The sequence below is a fragment of the Alternaria atra genome (assembly GCF_907166805.1).
Source record: "Alternaria atra isolate CS162 genome assembly, contig: 34, whole genome shotgun sequence".
Classification (NCBI taxonomy): Eukaryota; Fungi; Ascomycota; class Dothideomycetes; order Pleosporales; family Pleosporaceae; genus Alternaria; species Alternaria atra.
This window is the reverse complement of record NW_025091333.1, coordinates 441,845-463,793: the sequence shown is the minus strand read 5'-3', so window position 1 is coordinate 463,793 and position 21,949 is coordinate 441,845. Positions and strand designations below refer to the sequence as shown.

The window sequence follows — 21,949 nt, the reverse complement described above, 5'->3', positions numbered from 1 at the left end:
GCAACCGGCTCTAGAATGTGTTGTCTAACACAAGCGACTATACAGTCAAACCTCATAACAAAGAGAGATAGCAAATATATGAGGAGTGCTCCTTACCTAATAAGAACATCATAGCAATCATCTGGAAGTACATAAAATTCTTCAACATTCAATAGAATGAGATCATGTTCGAAAAACGGACAAGGTACTTTCATTGTGTTCAAGGATATCTTTGATGGCTCCATGACGCCTGCAATGCAACAACACTTGTGTAAATCCAGGCTAATATACAGAATAATAATGCTCAAAACCTGAACCATATATGTAAGACGGATGCAGGTAGGGTCTAGGGGGGAGGAAACATACCTTATCTCATAATTACCCGCTCTCGTCATGTAGCGCACCCACTTCACACTGCTGTAGTTGCTCTTCTCAAAACCTTCAGATATCGCACAAGCAATCCGGAGCTCGTGAACATCAGCAAGGAGAAGCTCAGATTGAGCGGTGGCCGTGACCAGGCCTTCTGGTTGGTCATGCTCGTTAAGCTGGCCTCGGCACTGAGGACGAATTCGCTTTGCCCGGTAAACCTTGGGATCTTCCAGACAATGTTGTTGTGCTCCGGTTCGTACTTGGCTTTGCCTTGTGATGTCCGCTCGGTGATACGCGCAGTGTTGAGGGGTGTTGGTATTCGCACGACGACGTTTGTAGCGAAAAGCTTGGAGCCGTAGTTGGCGCGTATGGCAATGCTGTATTCGACCTTCGTTTTGCCAACCTCATTGACAATGGCATGCACCTTGAAAGGCAGATTGACGTTCTCAGTCGCCCGGTAGCGCATTAGCTCGAACTCGCCATCCGGCGGAACGAAGGATATTATCCTGTCCGCATCAAACTTGCCCAGCTTCACGCATTGATGAAATTGACAGTCTTCCAGCGTAACGCTTCCCGCTGCTGCCCTGGTAGCCTTCGCGCCTGCCTTGTTTCCCGATGGTTGTTGGAGATGATCTTCGCCTAACGTTAGGCGGTCGTTGAGGCCGAATTTGCACTCTGGTGTGCCTGAGAGATATGCGCGCATTATGATCTGCCCGTTGACGTCGGCTCGCAGTACTGTTCCTGTCGCGGACATGAGCAGGTTGACGTCCTCGATTACGTCGACGAAGGCTTCGTTCTTGCGGTACTTGATGTCGGCACGCCGCCAGGAAAGAGCGCCGGTGGCCTGCATTGTGATCTTCGACGAGTCCTCCTATGGTTCTGTCAGCTGTGCTCTGGCCGTGTTGGACATGACCTACCATAGCCCTTTCCGACTTGACACCTTCAGTTGTGATGTACATCTTCAACGTGTCTGTCTCGGTGTTCTGTGGGTATCCAAAATCCAGAATCTCATCTAGCAGCTCATAAACCAGTACGAAGTTGTTCTTCACGGCCTCCTCGTCAAACTTGCCGAAGTATGCCTTGCCTAGTCCCACCAGACGGTACAGAAACTCAAAGACCAGCGCTGCATTGGCATTGCTCTTCGTCACGGCGACTAGATATATGTTTTCGTGTTTGACATGGCTGAAGGTGGTCGAGCCAAGGGTGAGAATGGGCGAGCGTACTTGGGCGTTGGAGATGACCTGAATTCGGAACACATCGGCAAGTCGCGGGCGGCAATCGTTGCGGAAGGCGCGAAAGATGAGGTTCTCACCTTCTGGTTGAAGATAAGGATTCCGGAGAGCATGGCGGCGACGTGGAGGGGACAGCGGACGTCGGCAGGGAATTGGCTGCTTCGGCGTGTTGATGCTTGGAGCTCCACTCGCGACGCCGCGGGATTGAGCTCGGACCATATTCGCTTGTAGTAATTAGGGGTCTTAGGGACAATCTTCATCTAGTTCCAAATAGAGCGGCGATGCTGGAGCTCTTGTCATTTCAATGGTCCAATCTTGTCGAGTTGAATGTTCCTGTTCAATCGTCACACCTACAGCCGTCTCTTTTTATCAGACACATCAGAATACCACTGGTTTCGCCCGTTGTTTTTTGACCGAAAAGACGACTTCGAAATTGAGAAAGACTGGAGTGGGGAAGTTGACAAAGAAGAGACGGGGTTGCTTGCTTAGTCGCGGTCATCTGGTGAAACATAATAGAAGGCACAGGCACGTAGAAAGACTAAGTTGTTTAGATCAACTTTGGTTCACACTGATATTGATTTAATCTGATGGAGTGCCTCAGGCTGCGAGTAGCAATCCAATGAACATCATCTTCGTAAATCATGTGAAGCAAAGGCCATCACATAGTTGTTAGTTGCCTATGTTGTCTGACCATGGTTTCAGCATTACAGGCTCCTGAGGATCCAGCTTTGCCATCAAAGAAGTGTATCGCTCCGCTGTAAGGCTTCTTTTGATCTCCTCCATCCTTACACCGATCTCATGGCGCTTTTGATACAGGGTTGCGTACTCATTTTCTAGCATGGTGAATTGACTAACAGCAGGTGTCCCGTGGGAACCCTCCGGTGTAGCCTTGATTTGTACGCTCTTCTTGACACTAATGAGTGGTGAGCAAAACGTATCTACGTATCCAAGAACTACCACTTACTGTGGCCTTGACCCTTGTCGTGGTTCAACAATATTCGGTACTAGACCTGCCGACTCTGACACACTCTCCGACTGACTCAACCCCGGCTGCCCATATCCCCCGTCAAATTGATTTGTTGGAACCGGTCGCGGATGAAAGTGAGCTCCGGACTTTTGCGTATATGGGTCTATGGTAGTCGATGGGTAGTAACCGTAGTAAGATGACTGCGTCGGTAAGAATGGCGAAGAGCCGTAGTTGCTACAATTAGAAGGAGCTGTTTCGTAACCAGGAAATTGTGTTCTATGTATGGTCTGGGGACCTCCCGAGTGTGATGGCCGAGGGGGAAATGGGTAGCGGTCGTCTACTGTAGGATGATATTGTGGTTTCGCACTTTGCAGATTTTGGACAGGGTCAGAATGGTTTCGATCCTTTCGCCTAAATTGCCGCCCGTTGCCAGAATCGCCTGCCATGGTCTCGTTCTGTTGCCCAGCGAAGGGTAGGTGTGTGCCGCGAACTTGAGATAGTAAACTCTTGTTGATAGCAGCAGAGGGCGTCGCAGTGATGAAGCTAGCACGATTCCGCTTCTATGAAGCTTTCACTGCTTTAGCTTGCTTTACTCCCATGAGATCATTGCAGGCAGCACGCAAATGCTTCTGCCACACTTCAGTGAACTTGAAACCGGGGCCCTCATGGTACAGACCCACCTCGAAGCCGAGCTGAAAGTAAAACTTGGTGACAGCGATACTTCGTTCTGCACTAACCTCTCCGCTGAAGGGGAAAGTGAGGTCAGATACTTTCCCGAAATACTTGACATCCATAGGCGGCCAGTGACCTGCTTTGATCTCGCCGTTAAAGATCTCCATCTTGAATTGCGTGTTCTTTCCAAAGTTCTTACTTTTGGAAAGGTACACGCATGCTGGGTCCCGTCGTTTCTCTCCGTTAATGTCCCACTTCACTTCTCCGACATATAGCTTGAACGCGTGCGCGTCGCGATAACCATCGTCGGTGAAAATTCGATGGCGGTCATTCTGTTCGATGAGGGACATTTATGTAAGAGTGGGAAGCGCTTCTATCTGTTCATCCAGAAGGTCGAAATTCTCTTGTAGCTTGATGAGAGCGTTCTTGAGCTGGAAGAGATCACATAGTAATGTTTTGGAAACTGTTTCATCGCTGCTCTCGTAATCATCACTCGAGTCGCTCGCATTGCCGAAGTTTGTCATCTTACTTATATCAAGATCTGCAGACTCATGTCACAGCTTGCGAGAACGTCGTTAGGTATAGCTTATAATTCCCCTATGATTTACGCTCAGCCATGTGTACCAATTGGTATCAGGCGACAATCATACAAGCGAGAGGAGTTTAGTCATCAAGTCTTAGCGTTGTCATAAAATCTATAGCCTTATAGTAGGGATAAAACACGCATTATCAACGCAGAAAGACGCTCTTTACATGGAACTAAGAGCCTCTAACAATCCAGAAACCTCTTCTACAACTTCCTCAACGCTCTTTCCAGCATCAACAGGCAGCACATCCGTCTCTGATACATCCGCGATCTCCCAGATAGCAAGCTGGCTCTCCACCATATCTTCCTTCATGTAATGGCCACCCCTTTCTTGCATTCTCCGCGTCAGCTTTTCCTGCTCAACTTGCAAATCCACAAAGACAACTCGTACTTTATCGTTCATTAGAGTCCGAAACTGATCACGGTACGACTTCTTCAAGGCTGAGCAGGAAAGGAACACACGCCCATGACCTTCATTGGCGACAGTATCGAGTGCGCGCTGCCTGAGGCGGGCGAGCCAAGGGGCACGGGCGAGGTCATCGAGGGTGTGCCGGCAGCCATTGATGCAACAGCGTCTTCACTATGTAGTTCATCACCTTCGATAAAAGGTGCTTTGAAGTGGGCACCGAGGTGTTGTGCAACAGTGCTCTTACCGCTGCCACATGGTCCGGCAACTACGACGACCTGCTTCATGGGTTTCGTTGCAACTTTGGGGTAACGTAGTTGCCAAGAGGTAGCTTGGAATTGTTTAACAAACGTCTTCACGAATGACGTATCTAGCACAGGTGCGGCATCGAGCGAAGGTGAGAGAGATCTGGCGACGCTGGTCTCGTATGTACGCGAAGGGCCGAAAGTATCCTTGTCGTACTTTGATGCGAAGAAATCAGCTAGTTTGATCGGTGGGTTGGTCACAGCATCCTGATTTGACTCGCGAAGCCTGCGCACCCATTCCTTTGGCTCAATCTCATCGAACTGGAGGCCAGCTTCTCGAAGGGCGGGGAGTAGATCATCGGTCCAGGAAAAGCTCTTTGCGTTGGTAACATTCGCCACCACGGAGCCAGCGTCACTGAGCGAGATCTCTGTCACGGCTTTCGCGACAATATCAACAGGTGTCCAACTCGGTGATTCTTGCAGTCGAGGTAGCGCGCCGACAGTAAGTGCAGACTGCATCATAAGAGGTATGGCTTCAGTCGCATTCCACACGCCATGCACAGTGTCCGCGACAATCTGACCAACGCGCAGAACCCGTGCTCGAATACCAGTCTCCTTTGCCGCAGTCAAGCACAAATGCTCCGCGACGCATTTGCTTTGAGCATATCCCATGTCTTGGGCCCAGTCAAGCGCTGCTAGCTGCTCAGGTGTGTGCATATTGGGGCACCTTGCGACAGTGCTGACGGAAGAACAGAAGTCGAAAGAGGCAGGCTTGATCGACGATGTAGCAAGGCAGAGGTCGATCAGATGTCGCACGCTAGCAATGCAGTCCTTCTCGAACGACATTAGACTCTTGTTGAAGTTGACGCTCCACGCGCAATGAATGACATTAGCAAGACCTGAGGTCACCTGGGCATATGTCGTGTCGTCCAAGCCGAGGCGGGGCTCAGATAAGTCGGAAGGTATGGCATGGATCTTTCTGCGCGCGGTGAGCGATAGGGTATGGTATAGTTTTCGCTGTATGAGGGATTCTCGGACACGGCGAGCTGCAATCGCGTAGTCTCTGGCTCGTACAAGGCAGTAAACACTGTCGATGTCCGGACGTTCGATTAACTGTACAAGAACATGAGCACCAAGCGAGCCGGTCGCGCCAGTAAGTGCAGTTTGTCGTCTATCAACTGGCTCGAACATGCTGTATTGCGCGATAAGATCTTGCATCTGCGCGACCACTGATACAACCTCCTCCTCTTGCCCAGTCTGGAGTCTGTAGAGATATGTCGCAAGGGTTGCGATTGATGGATGCTCAAATACTACGTTCTGACCAAGTTTGTTGTCACCGAAATCGACGGTCTTGAGGATATCCATCCGAATTTGGATCGACTGTAGTGAATCCAGCCCCAGCGAGAAGAGGTCTGTGGTACGTTCGATGTTGCTTGCCTGCAGCAGAGATTTGGCCAGGATCGTACGTAAAAGGTTCTCCATCTCCGAAACAGTGAATGTTTTGAGATCCCCACGAGATGATGCAGCGATATCATAGGCGTCATTTATCTCAGTAGCGAACTGTTTGTAAAATGCTTGTCGGATTACACTGCCTTTATCGGTGCGTGGGAATTGACAGCCATATGGCAAGATTTGGATCATATCCCTGGAGATCCTTGCGTACGCTTCGGCTGTCTGATTTGCAGCTTCAATGACGGGCCATATTTCGTCAACAACTCTTGATGATTGCATACCCTCAACTGCTGGGACCACAAGAATTCCAAGGTATGGTCGGCCAGAGCCAAAGACGACCGTCTCAGTCACAGCTCGATGTGACCGGATGGTCCCTTCCATCATGACTGGATTGAACTTTTCGCCGTTCACCAAGACGATCGTATCATCGAGACGCGCAATATATTTCCAGGCTTTTTCGATCGTAGGGTGTGGTTCGAACAAGTCTTTCGTGGCGTAACTGCCGTCAGGTAGATTCGAGGCAACCTTCGCTGGCCAACCTGGCAAAACCGTACATTCATAGAGATTGGGTCCGCGGGGTACCCATCGAAGATACGGGGATAGTTTCGGTGATTCGCGAACATAATTCCATACCTTATCATCGGCAGGTCGAAACGATGTCATGAGTTGGCCGACTTCAGTACTGCTTGTTGTAAGCTTGTGTATGACATAAAAAACACAGGAAAAACTCACGCGCCATAGTGACCCACAAGATTAACCCCGTTGTTCACTAGCAAGTCGCCCAAAGTGTCTGGACAAGCACTTCCACCATACATGACAATCTTGAGTTTCTTCAATAGCTCTATTCCCTCATCCGTTTCAGAGAGAAGCTTGAGAGCGTATGGTACGCCGTAGAAGATCTCAAACCTGTGCTGCCTCAATATTGCAGCCAGATAAGGCTGGGTCAAGGGCAGATCGGCATTGTAGATGTGAATGGATTTGCAGCTGTATATCGCACGGAAAAAGTTGCATATACCATGATTGTGGTATAGGGGAAGAGTGATGAAGGCTTTCATTTCCATGCTGATAGCGTAGTTGGCGATTGCGCTCTTCTGTGTTTGATATATGGGTTTCGGCAGTCCTGTGGAACCTTTCTTCGTGTCAACTCAAGCACCCAGAAACGGGTAGATAGTACATACCACTAGAATGTATTATGTAGATATTATTTGAAGTCTCAACTTTGTGATCAAGCTGGTAGTCAAGTCGGGTATCCGCATGGACTTCTATAGGGAAGTTATAGGTATTCGACCGGGCAATCTCGCCGATTTGCAACGCTGGAATGCTTGCCTGAGCGTCGACTGCAGACTGTGCATATCTTGAATCTGCCAGCAAGTAGGTAGCTCCGGTTGTTATAACGAGTGAGTGGATGGCTGCTTGAGATATACGCGTCGAAAGGAATAGTACCGTGTGGCCGAGCTTGGTAAGCGCGAGCATTGTTACGATGTAGTCCAAGTTACTTGGCCCAAGTACCGCGACCGTGGTTGGCTTCTCTGCAGAGCTAGATCGTGTGGGGATGAAAGATTGGTAGTGCCGGGCTACTCGGTAGGCGAAGACATCCAGTTGTTGCATTGTATAGTCTACAAAGTCAACTCCAGAGCTCGGATACGATACAATGGTAGCATGGGGATCGCGACGTGCGCGATGTCGAACGAGCGCGTCGACAGTTTGTATTGAAGACTCGTCAGGCTGGAGCAAGTCATGTCGCATATGTTTGGATGTGGACGGTGGTGTCGATGATCGAATGGGCGCAGCGATAGCGATCTGAGCTGGCGCCATGGCTATGGTGGCTTGTGACAGTGAGTAGTTCGAGAATAGATGAAGAAGTGGCTGTGGTTTCAGAAGTAGACATAATGAGGGTCATTGTATTAGTATTTGTTAGTTCGTCTAACGCGGATGCTTTCCCCAGCTTCAACCTCGAACGTCGGGATGATGTGGAGACTTGCATTGCATATCACGGATCGGATTCACTTTTGATTCGCGCGGAAAACTTCTTTAACTTTCGGAAGCATTGGCGATTCGCCGACAGCGAGCCGATGAAGGAATTGGGCTTGGTACAAAACTACTTTCCCCGCAGCTAACTTTCTCTAGGAAATCGAAAGACTGGGGTGGCTTTGTTTCTCCGCAAGTGAACCGCTATCAACATGGTGTGCAGTAACCAGGATCTCGTGTATAAAGCTTCTAGGATCCGACGTTGATCAGGGTTATCTCACTCTAATCTTCGCATCGATCTCGTGTTCTTCATTTCGCTTTCCTGACACATCTTCGCCATCCATAGTCGCAATGTCTCCGTCAATGGACAAGAGCGAGATCCAATACATCGATGAGAAGGCGGAATCGATCGAGTCGCCGAAGCCATATCAGATCGTTAAAATCGACAACTTCCAAGTGCTAGGTCTGGCACCTGAAGATGCCGATTTCTATATCAACTACTCGGAAGAGCAACGGAAGAGAGTTATCCATAAGGTAAGCGATGGCCATTATTTATGCCACTTAGCTTCTGCTAACCTTCCATAGGTCGACATACGCTTGGTACCAATGCTTGCAGTCCTTTATCTGATCTCCCACATTGATCGAGCAAACATCGGAGTGAGTACCGCACATTCCCGCGAGTTGCAAAAGGCAACTTGTTGAGGGCTTGAGCTTATGCTGATCCCGGACAGAACGCGAAAATTGAGGGCATGGTCACTGACCTCGGTCTCGACGGGGTGCAATGGAACATCGTCTTGTCAGTGTTCTTCGTGCCATACATCCTTCTCGAGGTTCCATCCAACATTCTCCTGAAGAAATTCAAACGTCCATCCTACTACCTCGGCATACTCACCGTCTGTTGGGGTATTGTCATGACCATGATGGGCGTGGTGAAAAACTTCGCTGGGTTATTAGCAGCCCGCATTCTTCTTGGCGTGTTCGAGTAAGTCTTGTGCATCAGCGATACGTTCTTCTCTGACAAGATACAGAGCTGGATTCTTTCCAGGCGCAATCTATCTTTGCTCTTACTGGTACATGCCAAAGGACCTTGCGACGAGGATTTCGTACTTCTATTGCGCATCAGCACTATCTGGCGCGTTCAGTGGCCTGCTCGCCGCAGCCATCGCCAAAATGGATGGCGTCGGAGGCTACGAAGGATGGCGCTGGATTTTTTTGTTGGAGGGCATCGTCACCGTCGCGCTCGGTGTCTCGTGCTTCTTCCTTCTGATCGACTCTCCAGCATTGAGCGGACGATGGCTAAAGCCTGACGAGATTCGCTTCCTCGAGCTCCAACGATTCATCAAGGACGGCGGAAGGTTCGGGGAGGAAAAGAAAGAGGGCTTCAAATGGAGCGACTTGAAGGCCGTATTATGCAATTGGCGCTTGTACATGCAAGCATACATTCTGCTCTGCATATCGGCATGCTCATACGGTATGTATCCCTTGTAGAGTACAAGAACACTCGCTGACTGGCATACAGGAACGAAGTTCACCTTGCCCACCATTACAAAAAGTATGGGATTCAACAATACCAACGCTCAACTCATGACCGTACCACCATACGTGGCCGGTGCTTTGAGCTCCATCTTCTTCGCTAAGCTCTCAGATCGGTTTTACTGGCGTTTGCCGTTCGTCGCAATTCCTCTCTCCTTCATCTTCATTGGATATGCCGTGGTTATCTCGTTCGATGGCGACTTGGGTGGCAATATTGGTCCGGCGTTTTTCGCCATCATTCTGACCTGTATGGGTATCTACCCCATCCAGCCAGCTGGAAGCAGTTGGGCTGCCAACAATCTCGCCCCTTCTTCCCGTCGTGCCATTGGCGTTGCCTTCAACATCTGCGTTGGTAACATCGGTGGTGTCATCGGCAGCTACATGTACCTGGAGAGCGAGAAGCCCAAGTACTATACTGGGTTCGGACTGTCCCTCGCGTTCGGCGCAACTGGTTTCATTGTCGCATTCCTACTGGAGTTGTCGTACAAGTGGGGCAACACGAAGAAGGCGAGGCTCAGCGAGGATGAAATCCGGGCAAAGTACACGGACCAGGAGCTACTGGCCATGGGTGACAAGTCGCCATTGTTCCGATACACTTTGTAGAGCAAGCGCAACGTCTTGGGACGATATGAACTAACAATCGCGGACAATTGAATGCGGTATATAGATTTGGAATCCGTTATTACGTTAGCGAGAAGTTCAAGCTCGATGACCTTGGATGCTCCAGCTTTCACTCGATACCAAAATGTACTCTGAAGGTGTGCACACCATCTTTACTCTACTGGCATGACATTCTCAAACACAGCGAGTATCTCCAGAGTAGATTTTGATCCCGAGTAAGTATAAGTTCCAACACGATGTCGCCTCCAGACCGTCAAGAGATATTGTTCATCCAAGCGATCTCCAGATCATCCACTTCAGGGAAAGGGCCAAAAGCGGAGGCATCAAGGTCAAGCCAGTCGGTCGTTTGCCAGTCGTCCAGGAAGTTTTGCAGCCCTGGTGTAGTCACGTCCATTGGGCTACTACCAAAAATCGGCTGCAAGGCCTGCAAAGCGGAATCAGAACGAGATTCTCGTATCGCGTCGTCACCTAACGCCACGGAAGCTCCAGCATCCGCGGTAGCCGATGATGCATGTACCTGCTCTTGACGTGACCTTGCTGCTTTTCTCTTTGCTTCAGTGCGAAGTTCCTGTAAGATGATGCTGTATCGTCGCGAGGGCGAGTTCGTCGCTGTTGCCTGGGCGAGGTGTTGCAGACAGCTCTCAGCTTGATCTAAAATCCCGTGGGGGTCTTCAGCCGAGGCTGTACCGTGGGTGCTCTGTTGGATAGCCCACACATACACCACAACTAAAGCGCAGAAACACACATAGTGAGTCCACCAAAACGCGTGAAACAAACGACCCTCCCGAGCCATACGATCGACTGCTTCCAATACTGATCGTGCAGCTGCAAGACACTCTGCGAGGCAGTCTTTTGCGAGGATATGCATCTCAGCATTACTACGCCTAGCGTTCTTCAGGAGAAACGGACGATGGGCTAGAATCACAGCATGGCAGTAGGACAACTTGAGTGCAGTCGCCTGTCTTCGAAATGTCGGAATTAGACTGCTAGGGTTGACGGCACCCAGGAAGGGTGGAAGCGACGCCTTCCACTGGCGTAGCTCTGCCCCTAGGCGATGAGAGGCCGCAAGCCGAATCTGATCTGGCACCTGATGATGGAGTCAGTTATCTCATTGTCCTGGAAATAGTGGCTCTCTGACATACTGGCTTTATCGAGTAGACTTCTCGCGATATCTTTTCGGCAATTTGTGCCAGCCGCGCATGATATACTAGCGACTCTATATGGCAATCATCTGTGTTCTTAGCATTTGGGCCAGCACTGGTCATATCTTCATCGTTCACAGCGGCAGGGAAATCTTGGTCGATATCTTCATCGTGGTAGTGCCTGGGCCGGCCGAAGATAACGCCAAGATACTTGTCTAGAGTGTAGGCTACCCAAAACGTGCGTTTCCTGCACTGTTCATCGATGTAATCCCGTTTGGTGGCGGTTGCTTGACGTTTCCGATCGTCTCTTCGATGTAGGCCTAAAGCCGAGATAATCTGCAAAGCATGGCCAAATGTATACCATGCCTGATTAAAGCGACATGACATGAGAAGATATAAAACCTGTATAAGCCTGCACTGAGCAGACTCGAGCTTTGGGATACCAGTTTCGGCTTGGGTCAGACGCGAAGCCTCTATGAATAGCATATCGCTCTGTGACTGCGTGTCGGCTTGGGTCACTGGTGATGAACCGATGTCTCCGCCCGCTTTCTCTTCATGGAATGATGCGATAGCCAATACAGACAACACTGCTGCAGTCTTGGGGCGACCAAGATCTGCATTGAGAGGTTTGTAAGTGGGATGTGTTGTTCTCTAGGTAGAGTTGTACATACCATGGAAGAGTGCTCGATGCTGCTTTGCATTCTCAGACACAATTTCCAGCCAAGATTCGACTGTAGGTCTATGCAATAGCCGATACGTTGCAATACACACGTCAAAATACAGATGAAGAAGCTGGCGACTTCGATCTAGCAATGGCATCTGTATTTCTCCGGTCTCTAGGAAGGGCTTGTCGCCTGCACTCATAAGTAGCTGGCGGTCTTCCGCAGAACCTAGCTGTCCACTTACAACCTGGCTGCTTTCCTTGTTGGAGATGCGCCGCCAAGCACGATTCAAGAATGAGAGACCAGAGGTTGAGTCTGAGTACTGGCCAGCTACCTCGAGCCCAGGAGAAGCCCGTGACGGAGGATCCATCTCATCGCCGACGACAGTCATACTTGGTGCGACGCTGAGTATAGCATGAGGATAGGCTGGTGCCGACGTAGGCTGCTGAGCACTGCCAGCTGCTGGGTATACTGGGCGCGGGGAGACTACCTTGCCTCGCGTGTAGGGGGCTTCATACTGGCAGGTCAAGCCCCGGCGATTACAGGTCTCGCACGGCTGGTCGCCGGAGCATTTTGACTTCCTCGCCTTGCATACATCGCATGCTCTCGTGACTTTGACCAACCGTTGCCTTGTATTGTTGCTGGCTGGCGCAACGTCAAGGCCCCGCTTCCGGGGTGCCGTGTTGCTGGATGCTGCTTCGGTAGACATTGTGGAGTAGGAGAAAGTAGGGCAAATCCGTAATTTCCGTCGAGCACCCTGGAACAACAATACAAGGCAATGGTTGGTCAATAACCTCGGCTGCACTTTTGTGGGTCCCTTCGATCGCTTTTCCGATCCGACATATGGACTACCACCGCGCCTTCCGCATCAGATATGGAGAATTCAAGATGGGTGTATATATCGTCCGTATGGCTGTACGCTGTCTTCAGATGTCGCACATCTTCTTAGCATTGTATTGTACAAACCTAAATCTGCCCCGAATCTGCGCATTTTGAGTCTATTGTCGTCGCATCGCATTGCGTAACGCCACAGCAAGCATGCCTATCCCCACACACTTTACCCTCAACACAGGCGCGCAGATACCAGCTGTGGGCTTCGGCACATGGCAAGCGAAGCCAGGAGAGGTCGAGCGCGCTGTGGAGACGGCACTCAAGGCAGGCTACCGCCACATTGATTGTGCTGCCATCTATCGCAATGAAGCTGAAGTAGGCGACGGCATAAGGAGGAGTGGTGTCCCTCGCTCCGAAATATTCCTTACCGGCAAGCTATGGAACACCAAACATGCACCGGAAGACGTTGAAGCAGCTCTCGATAAGTCGCTTCAGGATTTAGGCGTCGAATATCTCGATCTGTTCCTGATGCATTGGCCCGTGTACGTCATACTTCTTTGCTATTGCATGCACAACATACTAACATGGACGAAGTGCCTTCAATGGTGCTACGGGCAAGTGGTTCCCACTGCGTGAGAACGGTGTGTTTGACCTCGTTGACATCGATCCTGCGACAACATATAAAGCCATGGAGAAGCTGCTTGACACTGGCAAGGTTCGCGCCATTGGCGTATCCAACTTCACCGTCAACCGCCTCAACGATCTTCTCTCCAAGACTGATGTCGTACCGGCGGTAAACCAGGTTGAAGCGCATCCATACCTTCAACAGCCTCCCCTCTTCGATTTTTGCAAGAGCAAAGGTATTCTCATTGAAGCCTACTCACCCCTTGGAAACAACCAAACCGGCGAGCCGCGAACTGTTGACGACGAGCTTGTAAGTGTCTTGGGCCGCAGACTAGGCATGGATGGCGGCCAGCTGCTTGCGAGTTGGGGCATTCAGCGGGGTACTGTGGTGCTGCCCAAGAGCGTCACACCAAACAGGATCAAAAGCAACATGCAGGTCAAGGAACTGCCCAAGGATGCTTTCGATGAGTTGAGCGGGCTGGAGAGGCACAAGCGGTTCAACGTGCAGTCCCGATGGGGGTTCGATATCTTCGAAGAATTAGGCCAGGAGCAGGTGCGGAAGATCGCGGAAGAATGCGCCGAGGAGAACAAAACGAAATTTACGGTATAGATGAATAATCTAGATCTTAGCATAGCACTCTATTTAGAAGGGAACCGAAACACTTGTGTATAAGCTTTTCCTATTTACCTACTAGGGCAAGACGTCGTAAATACATTACATGTGTACACGGTAATAGCGTTGCCTGGCACCTACCTTTTACAAATACAGCTACAAAAATACATCTCTGAATGTCGTGGCTTATTGGTCCGCGGATTCGCGAAGCTTGATACGCATGACGGTCTTGTCGATAGGTCTTGAACGTATTGTTAGCAAAGCACAGCTTGTCATGAGTGGCGATTGCTTACCTTGAGGTAATGGACATTGTCTGCTAATGAGTAAGTCGCTTGTGTGATTTCGCGAACGGGGTGATAGCTTACGTTGATCAACTCGGACTTTGTTCTGTATCTGCCCTTCTGGTCCATGATAGGCTGACCCGCTTCGTCCGTCTCGACTTCTCCGAGTCCGACCTTAACGAAGTCATACCTTCGCATGATGCATGCTAGAATGACGCGGGCCTCCATGTTGGCAAGTTCCTGACCAATACAATTGCGTGGTCCTCTTTCAAAGGCCCTCCATGCGCTAATGGGTATCTTGCTCTCGCCAGTAGTTGATCCGTCGTCTTCAGTCGGAGTGCTGCTGGTATCGGAGTCGCCAACCCAGCGCTCGGGAACGAAGTCGTTCGCTGTCTCTCCGTACACCTTGGGATCTCGCTGAATGATATGATGGCACAAGTATATGACACATTTGTCGACACATACGTCATCTCCATCTGAAGTGTGTAGCTTGAAACCGTTGTGTGACATTCGTGCCGAACCTGCTGGAGGCCAAAGTCGCAAAGCCTCTTTGATGCATGCAGATGTATACTTGAGCGCTTTCATAGTCTCATCCGGTCGCTTGAGGAATACATCGCGTGGCTCGGAGTCAGCAAAGACAGCATCATGCTCCGCGCGGATTTTCGCAAGGCAATCCGGGTGTATTGAGAGGGCGTAAAGCAATCTCTGTAGGAGGATAGCGGTGGTATCGTGTCCTGCAAAAAGGAATGATTTGACCTGGTCTGCAGTACTCTGCAATATGTAGGGGGTCAGCTCATCAATACCCTCTAGTGCCAGGGCCAGCACCGATCGGTCTTTGTTTTTCTTTGTATCGGAATGCTGAGCTGCTTTGATATCTGCGAACTTCTCGACAATGCACTTCTTGACAGCCGAGTCCAGCCGTCGGCTGTAAATGTACTTCTTGACGCGCAATGGCAGGTTCAACCAGGAGGCCATTAGACCGTTGTCACCAGTGTATACAGCCTTGAGTGTGCGGAAGTTACGGACGATATCATGGGCTTGTTCGCCATCGTCTTGGGCCCTACAATCAATGTTGGTCACAACGTCGCCAATAATATCGAAGGTTACATCAGTGCAGTAACTTTCCATCTCGGCTGCGATGCCAGAGGCTGCCAATGCGTCCAGTCTTTCAATAAGCGTATACGTTTTGTCAACGATGACAGGAAGTAGCGTAAGCAAATGCTGCGGGGCGAAACCTGGGTTGAAGGTCTTGCGAAGTCCTCTCCAGGATTCGCCATTCTCGCTAATCAAGGAATACCTCCCAACGAGCTCCCCGAACCCTTGCTGGACCGTTGGAGATTTGGTGACGCTGTACTGCTGCGTTTTGCTAGCTCTTGAAACTTGCTCTGCCATCTCATGGGATGCAATGAGAACGAGTGGGTATTGCACAGGTCTTGTGTCGAAAAACATGAACTCTGGGCTACCTTGGGCTTTCCATATATTTTCAAACACATAGTCTGCCTGCTGTCAGTGGTGGCTAGTGGCTAGGATGTGAGTCTTACCCGGGTGGACGGTAATGCTGAAGCCAGCCCTTTTGTATTCAGCCGCGATATAACCAAGGTGCCCAAAGAGGAAGTTTGATGACAGCTTGCTGGGAATATGTGCATATCGCTTGAAGCGCCATTGGCTTATTTGGAGGTACAAAAGCCATGCGACAGCTGGAATAAGCGCTAGCACGGCGTACGAAGGATTCGACATGACCTGCTACAGCGGGAGGGTAGAGTACACAGTCACTAACAACCAGATGGTCGTACAGAAAGTAATAATCCAATGGTAGGAGGCTGGTACGTACGACAATATGCCTGTGGTCGTGCGGCTTACGGTGAGCAGCTGCGGGCGCTCGTGCTCGGGCCATCGGCCTTAAGACTGATGAGAAATCGATGATGTAGGGCCCGACATACGGACGAAATCACCAGCGGAATCGCCGTTCCGGAAGCTACGCGTCATATATGAAGTAACTGGTAGCGCCGTTATTCGTGGTACACACGAACACTCAATCGCACTATGACCGTCTTTGAAGCCGTACCTCCACCATCACAAGCGCGTCTCGATGCCTCGTTGACCGACGCGCCCCTGGACACGGAGGAGCTTGTGTCGCAACAGTCCACAACAACACAAGAGAAGGACAAAACAGTGTTGTACCTGGCATATGGTTCAAACCTATGCAACGAAACCTTCCGAGGCGTGCGTGGTATTCGCCCGCTTTCACAAGTCAATGTTCTTGTTCCCTCGCTGAGGTTGACCTTTGATCTCCCCGGCATTCCCTACAAAGAGCCTTGTTTCGCCAACACAGCGCTGCGGGTGCCGGACGCGCAAGACTACCACAAGGACCGATGGCATAAGGGCTTGGTGGGCGTTGTGTACGAGGTGACGCTCTCTGATTATGCGCACATCATCGCCACGGAGGGTGGAGGCAGTGCCTACAACGATATCCTAGTCGAATGCTACGTGCTACCACCCTCGAACACTGTTCCCTCTACACCCGATTCGAAGCCGTTCAAAGCGCACACACTCTTTGCGCCCATCATAGACCGCGAAACCAAAGAACGAACCACCGCTCGTGTAACGCGACCCGATCCCAGCTATGCGCAGCCTTCGGCACGATACCTCAAGCTCATAACCGATGGCGCCGCTGAATGTCGTCTTCCCGGCGAGTACCAAGAATATCTAAACAATATACGAACATATACCATTACAACCAAGAAGCAGGAAATGGGAAAGGCTATCTTTCTGGCTATCTGGATGCCTTTCATCATGTTCATATTTGCCATGGGGAGGAAGCTGCAAGACAAAAAGGGTCGGTCGCCGTGGTGGCTAGCGAAGCTCAGTGCTATGATCTTTGCAGGCATGTGGACCAGTTACGACGGCGTTTTCAAGGGAACCTTTGGTGACGGAGAGAGGACAATAGGTGATTGTATGTTGCCGACAATCGATGCCAGGAGCAGGAGGATCTCCACCACTCGAGAAGATGCGGAAAAGGAAGGCTTGTTAGAAGAGTATGGGAGGACTATGTATGAGCCGCGGTCAACAGGGCAAAAAGCCTGAACACCAATAAATCTTATCGCCTATATTGGCATTTGTATACGGTCAACGATAAACCTGAGCGACGAGTATTCTCCTGGGGTAAATTTAGTGCGCTTGCAAAATGTGTTCGCCTTGCAAGCCCAATCTGGGATCCACCCTTTAGTTGGAGCATCTCCATTATCCCAGCAAGACCGGCGAACACCGACACTCACCGTCAGACTCCGATAGAAACTAGCCCTAAACAACCCATTCTTTACAAAATCCAGAAGTTACATCAAATCTCTTTATCTAACAATCCAAACTCACAAGATTTCCTATCCCTCCACACATCAAACATCATGTGCAAATCTCCCACCCACACGTTCCTCGCGGACCTCCCAAAATGTGAACATCACCTCCATCTAGAAGGCTGCCTCAGTCCAAGCCTTCTCTTCACTCTGGCCTCTAAAAACAACATCGCCTTACCATCACCGTCTGAGGATGTCGCTTACACATCACCCGCAACACTCACGGAACGCTACTCACATTTCACCAACCTGGATGACTTCTTGGCGTATTATTACCGCGGCATCGCAGTCGTAGTGCACGAAGAAGACTTTGAAATGCTTGGTTGGGAGTACTTTACGACAGCAGCCAAGGACGGAGTTCGCCATGCAGAGGTCTTCTTCGATCCACAAAGTCATACAGAAAGAGGTATTGACTTTGATGTTGTGGTACGTGGCTTCAACGCCGCGAGAGTACGTGCAGAGAAAGAGCTGGGGATAACGAGTTGTCTGATTATGTGTTTTTTAAGGCATTTGCCTGCTAGCTCAGCGGCGGACGCCATGGCGTTGGCTGTCAAGGGCGGGCACTTTGATGTTAAGAGCGACGGTCAGGAGCGCGCTATTGCTGGACTTGGGCTCGACTCATCGGAGGTGGGATTTCGCCCAGAGCTCTTTGTGGATATGTATCGTGAGGGCGAAAAGAAAGGTCTACGGAGGACAGCCCATGCGGGTGAAGAGGGTGACCCAACATATATCAGCGGAGCACTCGATGCGTTATATGCCGAGCGCATCGATCACGGCATTCGACTCACAGAAGATGCTGAACTTCTCCGTCGGGTGGTAGAAGAGGAGGTACTATTGACTGTTTGTCCACTGAGCAACGTCTGCCTTCAAGCTGTGAAGAGCGTTAGTCAGGTGCCAATCAAGACATTCCTCGAGGCAGGTGTAAAGTTCAGTATCAACAGCGACGACCCAGCGTACTTTGGTGGTTACGTCCTGAACAATTACTGCGCAGTGCAAGAGGCTTTTAACTTGAGCATGGAAGAATGGAGGACAATCGTTAGCAATTCGATTCACGGCAGTTGGACAGGTGAAGAACGGAAGTCTGAGTTGCTGGGCCTGCTTGATGCTTGCATGAGCAAACATGTTTAGATTTATCCGCAGCTATATAATCGTTTGTTGGACACAGGCTGGAATAGCGGTTGCTGGCAGACCAATAGACCCTGGCGAGTAGCCACTTGCAACCAACATTCCAGGAGCATCAAGAACGGTTTGTCCTAACCGCGCCGCTTTTCCTCGGCCATTCCTTTTGCTACAAATATGCTCATTGTTTCTGAGTTGTACTCAACACGTAAAGAGATCTACCTTGCAACGTCGAGTGTTACAAGCCTATAACATGTCTGTTCCTGGAGGTATACACTATCTCATGTTCTATAGATTTCTTAGTAAAACCACCGTGTATGCCTTCAGGATACCTTTTTGTGGCAGGTACAACTTCCGCTCAATGTCACGTTGTCTGCATTGAGTCAGCACCAATTCAGAGATAGCTGTAGTATATCGCCATACACGTTCGTAGATAGTTCACATAAACAGATCTTCCTGAAGTGCCCTCTGGATTCTGTTCATTGCTCGTGGGTATCATGTCCTTCCATACGCATTCTTAAGGATCTAGTCCGAGTCGTCGCTCACATCCATCTCCATCTCTGCGTCCGAATTCTCCTCCTCTTCCTCCTCTTCACGTCCTCTCTTCTGTCCCTTGGCTGCGTCTTGCGCATTGACCGGTACTGCTTTGTCGGGTGCGGCACCAAAGCCTGCGGGTTGTGTAGACGCTTGTTCGGGTTCGTCTTCACGCTCGGGCTCGGGCATCTTGTAGGTGCCGTCCAGCTTCGCTACCGTGTCGGACTTGGTCTTTGCGTATGCAATATGCTGCCTCATGTCAGCATCGTTCCATAACAGCTTCCGAGCTGTGAATTAGACGTACCATGTCTTTTCCAAAGAAAGTGAAGCCCTGCAGAGCGCGCATAGCTTGCGTTGAGGAGTCGACATCGCGGAATACAACGTGCGCCTGGCCTCGCATCTTCATTGTCTTGAGCGCGACGATATCGAGGATGATGCCATATGTAGCGAATAGCATGTACAGGTTCCGCTTGAGGTCTTCTTTCTGTAGCTTGTCGGGAGGTTGCGCACGTATAAACTGTTTGATATCATCAGTACATGCTCTTGAGCATTGGGGAGAACAACTCACGTCCTGTTCGGGATACCCTCTTTGGAAACGGCGACGGTGCCTGGCGGTCCTCGCGCGGAAGTAGCCATTGTCTGTGTGATATGCGACTGCGTAAGCGTCGGTGGTGAAGTGAGCTCCCCGCAGAAAAGCGCGGCCAAGCCAAAATGTTTGGGGACGTGCATGGTCGCCGCCGCGGTCCCTAGAACGCGACCGCTCACTCACCGGCACACCACGCTCCCACTTACTTCGCCGTCTAAAAGAGGAGGACTGCGGTATGGAGATTGAGTCGCATAACTCAAGAGAGCTGTGGAGTAACCACTAACGCCGGCACTCCGCTATCTCCCTCGACTATCCTGCATTGCACTACTCGAAGCCTGCCATTGCACCCCAACTTCACCATGGCATCACCAGCTGTCTTGAGCCCACGACCGAATCCGCCTGGAGCGCCATTTCAGGATGCGACCAAGGCCAGAACACTCGCGCTCCCAAGCCACACCACGAAGCCTACAAAGTCACCCGTGGTGCCACCGACGGCCCCATTAGCAGGAGACAGCGGCATGGACCTCGCAGAGCAGATGAATGATCGGATCCGCAACCAGTTCGTCATGGGCAAGAAACTAGGAGAAGGTACATATGCGGTAGTCTTTCAGGCCCACTACGTCAACAACCCCAAGAAGCTCGTCGCAATCAAGAAGATCAAGCTCAACGCCGAGTACCCCAACGGAATCGCCCCCGACGCCCTTCGCGAAATGCAGTTCCTCTTTGAAATAAATCACCCCAACGTCATCAAACTACACGACGTATTTTCAAGCAAAGATCAAAACCTGTCCTTCGTACTCGAACATTTGCCTCTGGGAGACTTGGAGCAGCTATGGAAGAATAAGGAGATCACATATACAAAGGCAGACATTAAATCTTGGATGAACATGCTGTGTCAGGGAATCTGGTTCTGCCACGAGAACTTTGTTCTGCATCGCGATATCAAGGGTAGCAACGCCTTGATCGCCGCTGACGGAACCGTCAAGCTTGCTGATTTCGGTCTTGCGCGGAGTTTCGCCGATCCGGGAACGAAGATGACTACCATGGTCATTACACGCATGTACCGTCCATTGGAGTTGCTATATGGTTGTTCACATTATGGTGGCACGGCCGATATGTGGAGTATCGGTGTCTTGATGGCGGAACTGTGCATTCGCAACTGGTTTCTCTATTCCGACACGGATATTCAACAAGTCGCCGTTATCTGCGAGAAGTTTGGAACGCCGACCGAAGAGACATGGCCGGGTGTTTCTTCACTCCCGTACTATGTCGCGCCCGACAAACAAACCGGCCCACAAGGCTCTACAGCTTTCAGGCAGATACGTCCTCGTGTTTGGTGGAAACAACAGTTCTCCACATTGGGAGATGACGGATGCGATTTCATCAGAGGCCTATTGACCTTGGACCCAATGAAGAGGTACACTGCCCGGAAAGCGCTAGAGGATAAATGGTGGACCAACGCACCCCGGCCCACGAAGAAAGAAAACTTACCTAAAGAAGGCGGTGGGGCAAAGGCTATGGGCGAGGATCTGAAGCGGAGAGGAGGAGAAACACCTACCAATGGTCGCGCGGACAAGGTAGCAAGAAAGCTTGACTTTGGCTCCATGGGGTAGATCCCATCCCGACATCACCCGACCGCGGTTCGGTCTAGTGGGTACTTTCGATCTGACATGGGCGTTTGGAGCACCTGCATACGGGTAAGGCTTGCCGTTTCGTCTAGGCTAGCGATGCTGCATTTCTTGGAGTCTGGGGTGGTCAGATAGCTTTTTTGTTCGGTGTATCAACCACCGAAGTTCAATACACTACTCGACCCAATCTTAGTGTAATCGCAGATATCCCTGCACATGACTGATTCCAGGCTACGACATGGCTTGATTCTCTTTACTTCTACCACGCTATTACGTACCCTGATGTATACATCGTCTCCTGTCAGTTTAGCACCTAAACGCAGGTTAGAGCGAATACCTCCCGGCTACATCACTAATGTAAGAACTAATGTTACCTGTCTTGACAAACATCCAACAGTACTTATTAATTATTACGAGTACAACTGTTTTCTATGAGCTTTATCTCACAAATATAGCGTAGCCCGGAGGTATACGCTGTGATCTACCTACTTGTACACGTTTTTAAAATGTACTATATACCTTCCGGGTGAAATTTGTGTGGTAGTAGAA

The 21,949-nt window shown here is 50.4% G+C and overlaps 11 protein-coding genes across 11 annotated transcripts; 5 read left to right on the top strand and 6 right to left on the bottom strand.

The window, feature by feature from the left end:
• Positions 1–388: 388 nt before the first annotated feature.
• ALTATR162_LOCUS10601 (uncharacterized protein) lies at positions 389–1,799 on the bottom strand (the record flags this gene model as incomplete). Its single annotated transcript, XM_043318238.1, has 2 exons — positions 389–1,219; positions 1,266–1,799. 2 exons carry the CDS (start codon positions 1,797–1,799, stop codon positions 389–391), a joined length of 1,365 nt encoding a protein of 454 aa, XP_043174173.1.
• A 450-nt stretch (positions 1,800–2,249) lies between these two features.
• ALTATR162_LOCUS10600 (uncharacterized protein) lies at positions 2,250–3,569 on the bottom strand (the record flags this gene model as incomplete). The annotated part of the gene is made up of 3 exons (XM_043318237.1): positions 2,250–2,493; positions 2,545–3,090; positions 3,184–3,569. 3 exons carry the CDS (start codon positions 3,567–3,569, stop codon positions 2,250–2,252), a joined length of 1,176 nt encoding a protein of 391 aa, XP_043174172.1.
• A 399-nt stretch (positions 3,570–3,968) lies between these two features.
• Positions 3,969–7,723, bottom strand: ALTATR162_LOCUS10599 (uncharacterized protein; the record flags this gene model as incomplete). Its single annotated transcript, XM_043318236.1, has 4 exons — positions 3,969–4,195; positions 4,264–6,590; positions 6,641–7,028; positions 7,087–7,723. 4 exons carry the CDS (start codon positions 7,721–7,723, stop codon positions 3,969–3,971), a joined length of 3,579 nt encoding a protein of 1,192 aa, XP_043174171.1.
• A 504-nt stretch (positions 7,724–8,227) lies between these two features.
• ALTATR162_LOCUS10598 (uncharacterized protein) lies at positions 8,228–10,012 on the top strand (the record flags this gene model as incomplete). The annotated part of the gene is made up of 5 exons (XM_043318235.1): positions 8,228–8,410; positions 8,462–8,533; positions 8,608–8,858; positions 8,905–9,347; positions 9,396–10,012. The coding sequence occupies 5 exons, from the start codon at positions 8,228–8,230 to the stop codon at positions 10,010–10,012; spliced, it is 1,566 nt and encodes a 521-aa protein (XP_043174170.1).
• A 271-nt stretch (positions 10,013–10,283) lies between these two features.
• Positions 10,284–12,543, bottom strand: ALTATR162_LOCUS10597 (uncharacterized protein; the record flags this gene model as incomplete). The annotated part of the gene is made up of 3 exons (XM_043318234.1): positions 10,284–11,117; positions 11,173–11,786; positions 11,844–12,543. 3 exons carry the CDS (start codon positions 12,541–12,543, stop codon positions 10,284–10,286), a joined length of 2,148 nt encoding a protein of 715 aa, XP_043174169.1.
• A 329-nt stretch (positions 12,544–12,872) lies between these two features.
• ALTATR162_LOCUS10596 (uncharacterized protein) lies at positions 12,873–13,899 on the top strand (the record flags this gene model as incomplete). Its single annotated transcript, XM_043318233.1, has 2 exons — positions 12,873–13,207; positions 13,260–13,899. The coding sequence occupies 2 exons, from the start codon at positions 12,873–12,875 to the stop codon at positions 13,897–13,899; spliced, it is 975 nt and encodes a 324-aa protein (XP_043174168.1).
• Positions 13,900–14,088: 189 nt separating this feature from the next.
• Positions 14,089–15,920, bottom strand: ALTATR162_LOCUS10595 (uncharacterized protein; the record flags this gene model as incomplete). The annotated part of the gene is made up of 4 exons (XM_043318232.1): positions 14,089–14,143; positions 14,196–14,215; positions 14,268–15,679; positions 15,725–15,920. The coding sequence occupies 4 exons, from the start codon at positions 15,918–15,920 to the stop codon at positions 14,089–14,091; spliced, it is 1,683 nt and encodes a 560-aa protein (XP_043174167.1).
• Positions 15,921–16,226: 306 nt separating this feature from the next.
• Positions 16,227–17,267, top strand: ALTATR162_LOCUS10594 (uncharacterized protein; the record flags this gene model as incomplete). Its single annotated transcript, XM_043318231.1, has 1 exon — positions 16,227–17,267. One exon carries the CDS (start codon positions 16,227–16,229, stop codon positions 17,265–17,267), a length of 1,041 nt encoding a protein of 346 aa, XP_043174166.1.
• A 317-nt stretch (positions 17,268–17,584) lies between these two features.
• ALTATR162_LOCUS10593 (uncharacterized protein) lies at positions 17,585–18,661 on the top strand (the record flags this gene model as incomplete). Its single annotated transcript, XM_043318230.1, has 1 exon — positions 17,585–18,661. One exon carries the CDS (start codon positions 17,585–17,587, stop codon positions 18,659–18,661), a length of 1,077 nt encoding a protein of 358 aa, XP_043174165.1.
• A 314-nt stretch (positions 18,662–18,975) lies between these two features.
• ALTATR162_LOCUS10592 (uncharacterized protein) lies at positions 18,976–19,915 on the bottom strand (the record flags this gene model as incomplete). Its single annotated transcript, XM_043318229.1, has 5 exons — positions 18,976–19,025; positions 19,076–19,154; positions 19,199–19,435; positions 19,491–19,703; positions 19,784–19,915. 5 exons carry the CDS (start codon positions 19,913–19,915, stop codon positions 18,976–18,978), a joined length of 711 nt encoding a protein of 236 aa, XP_043174164.1.
• A 216-nt stretch (positions 19,916–20,131) lies between these two features.
• Positions 20,132–21,385, top strand: ALTATR162_LOCUS10591 (uncharacterized protein; the record flags this gene model as incomplete). The annotated part of the gene is made up of 1 exon (XM_043318228.1): positions 20,132–21,385. The coding sequence occupies one exon, from the start codon at positions 20,132–20,134 to the stop codon at positions 21,383–21,385; it is 1,254 nt and encodes a 417-aa protein (XP_043174163.1).
• Positions 21,386–21,949: the final 564 nt, after the last annotated feature.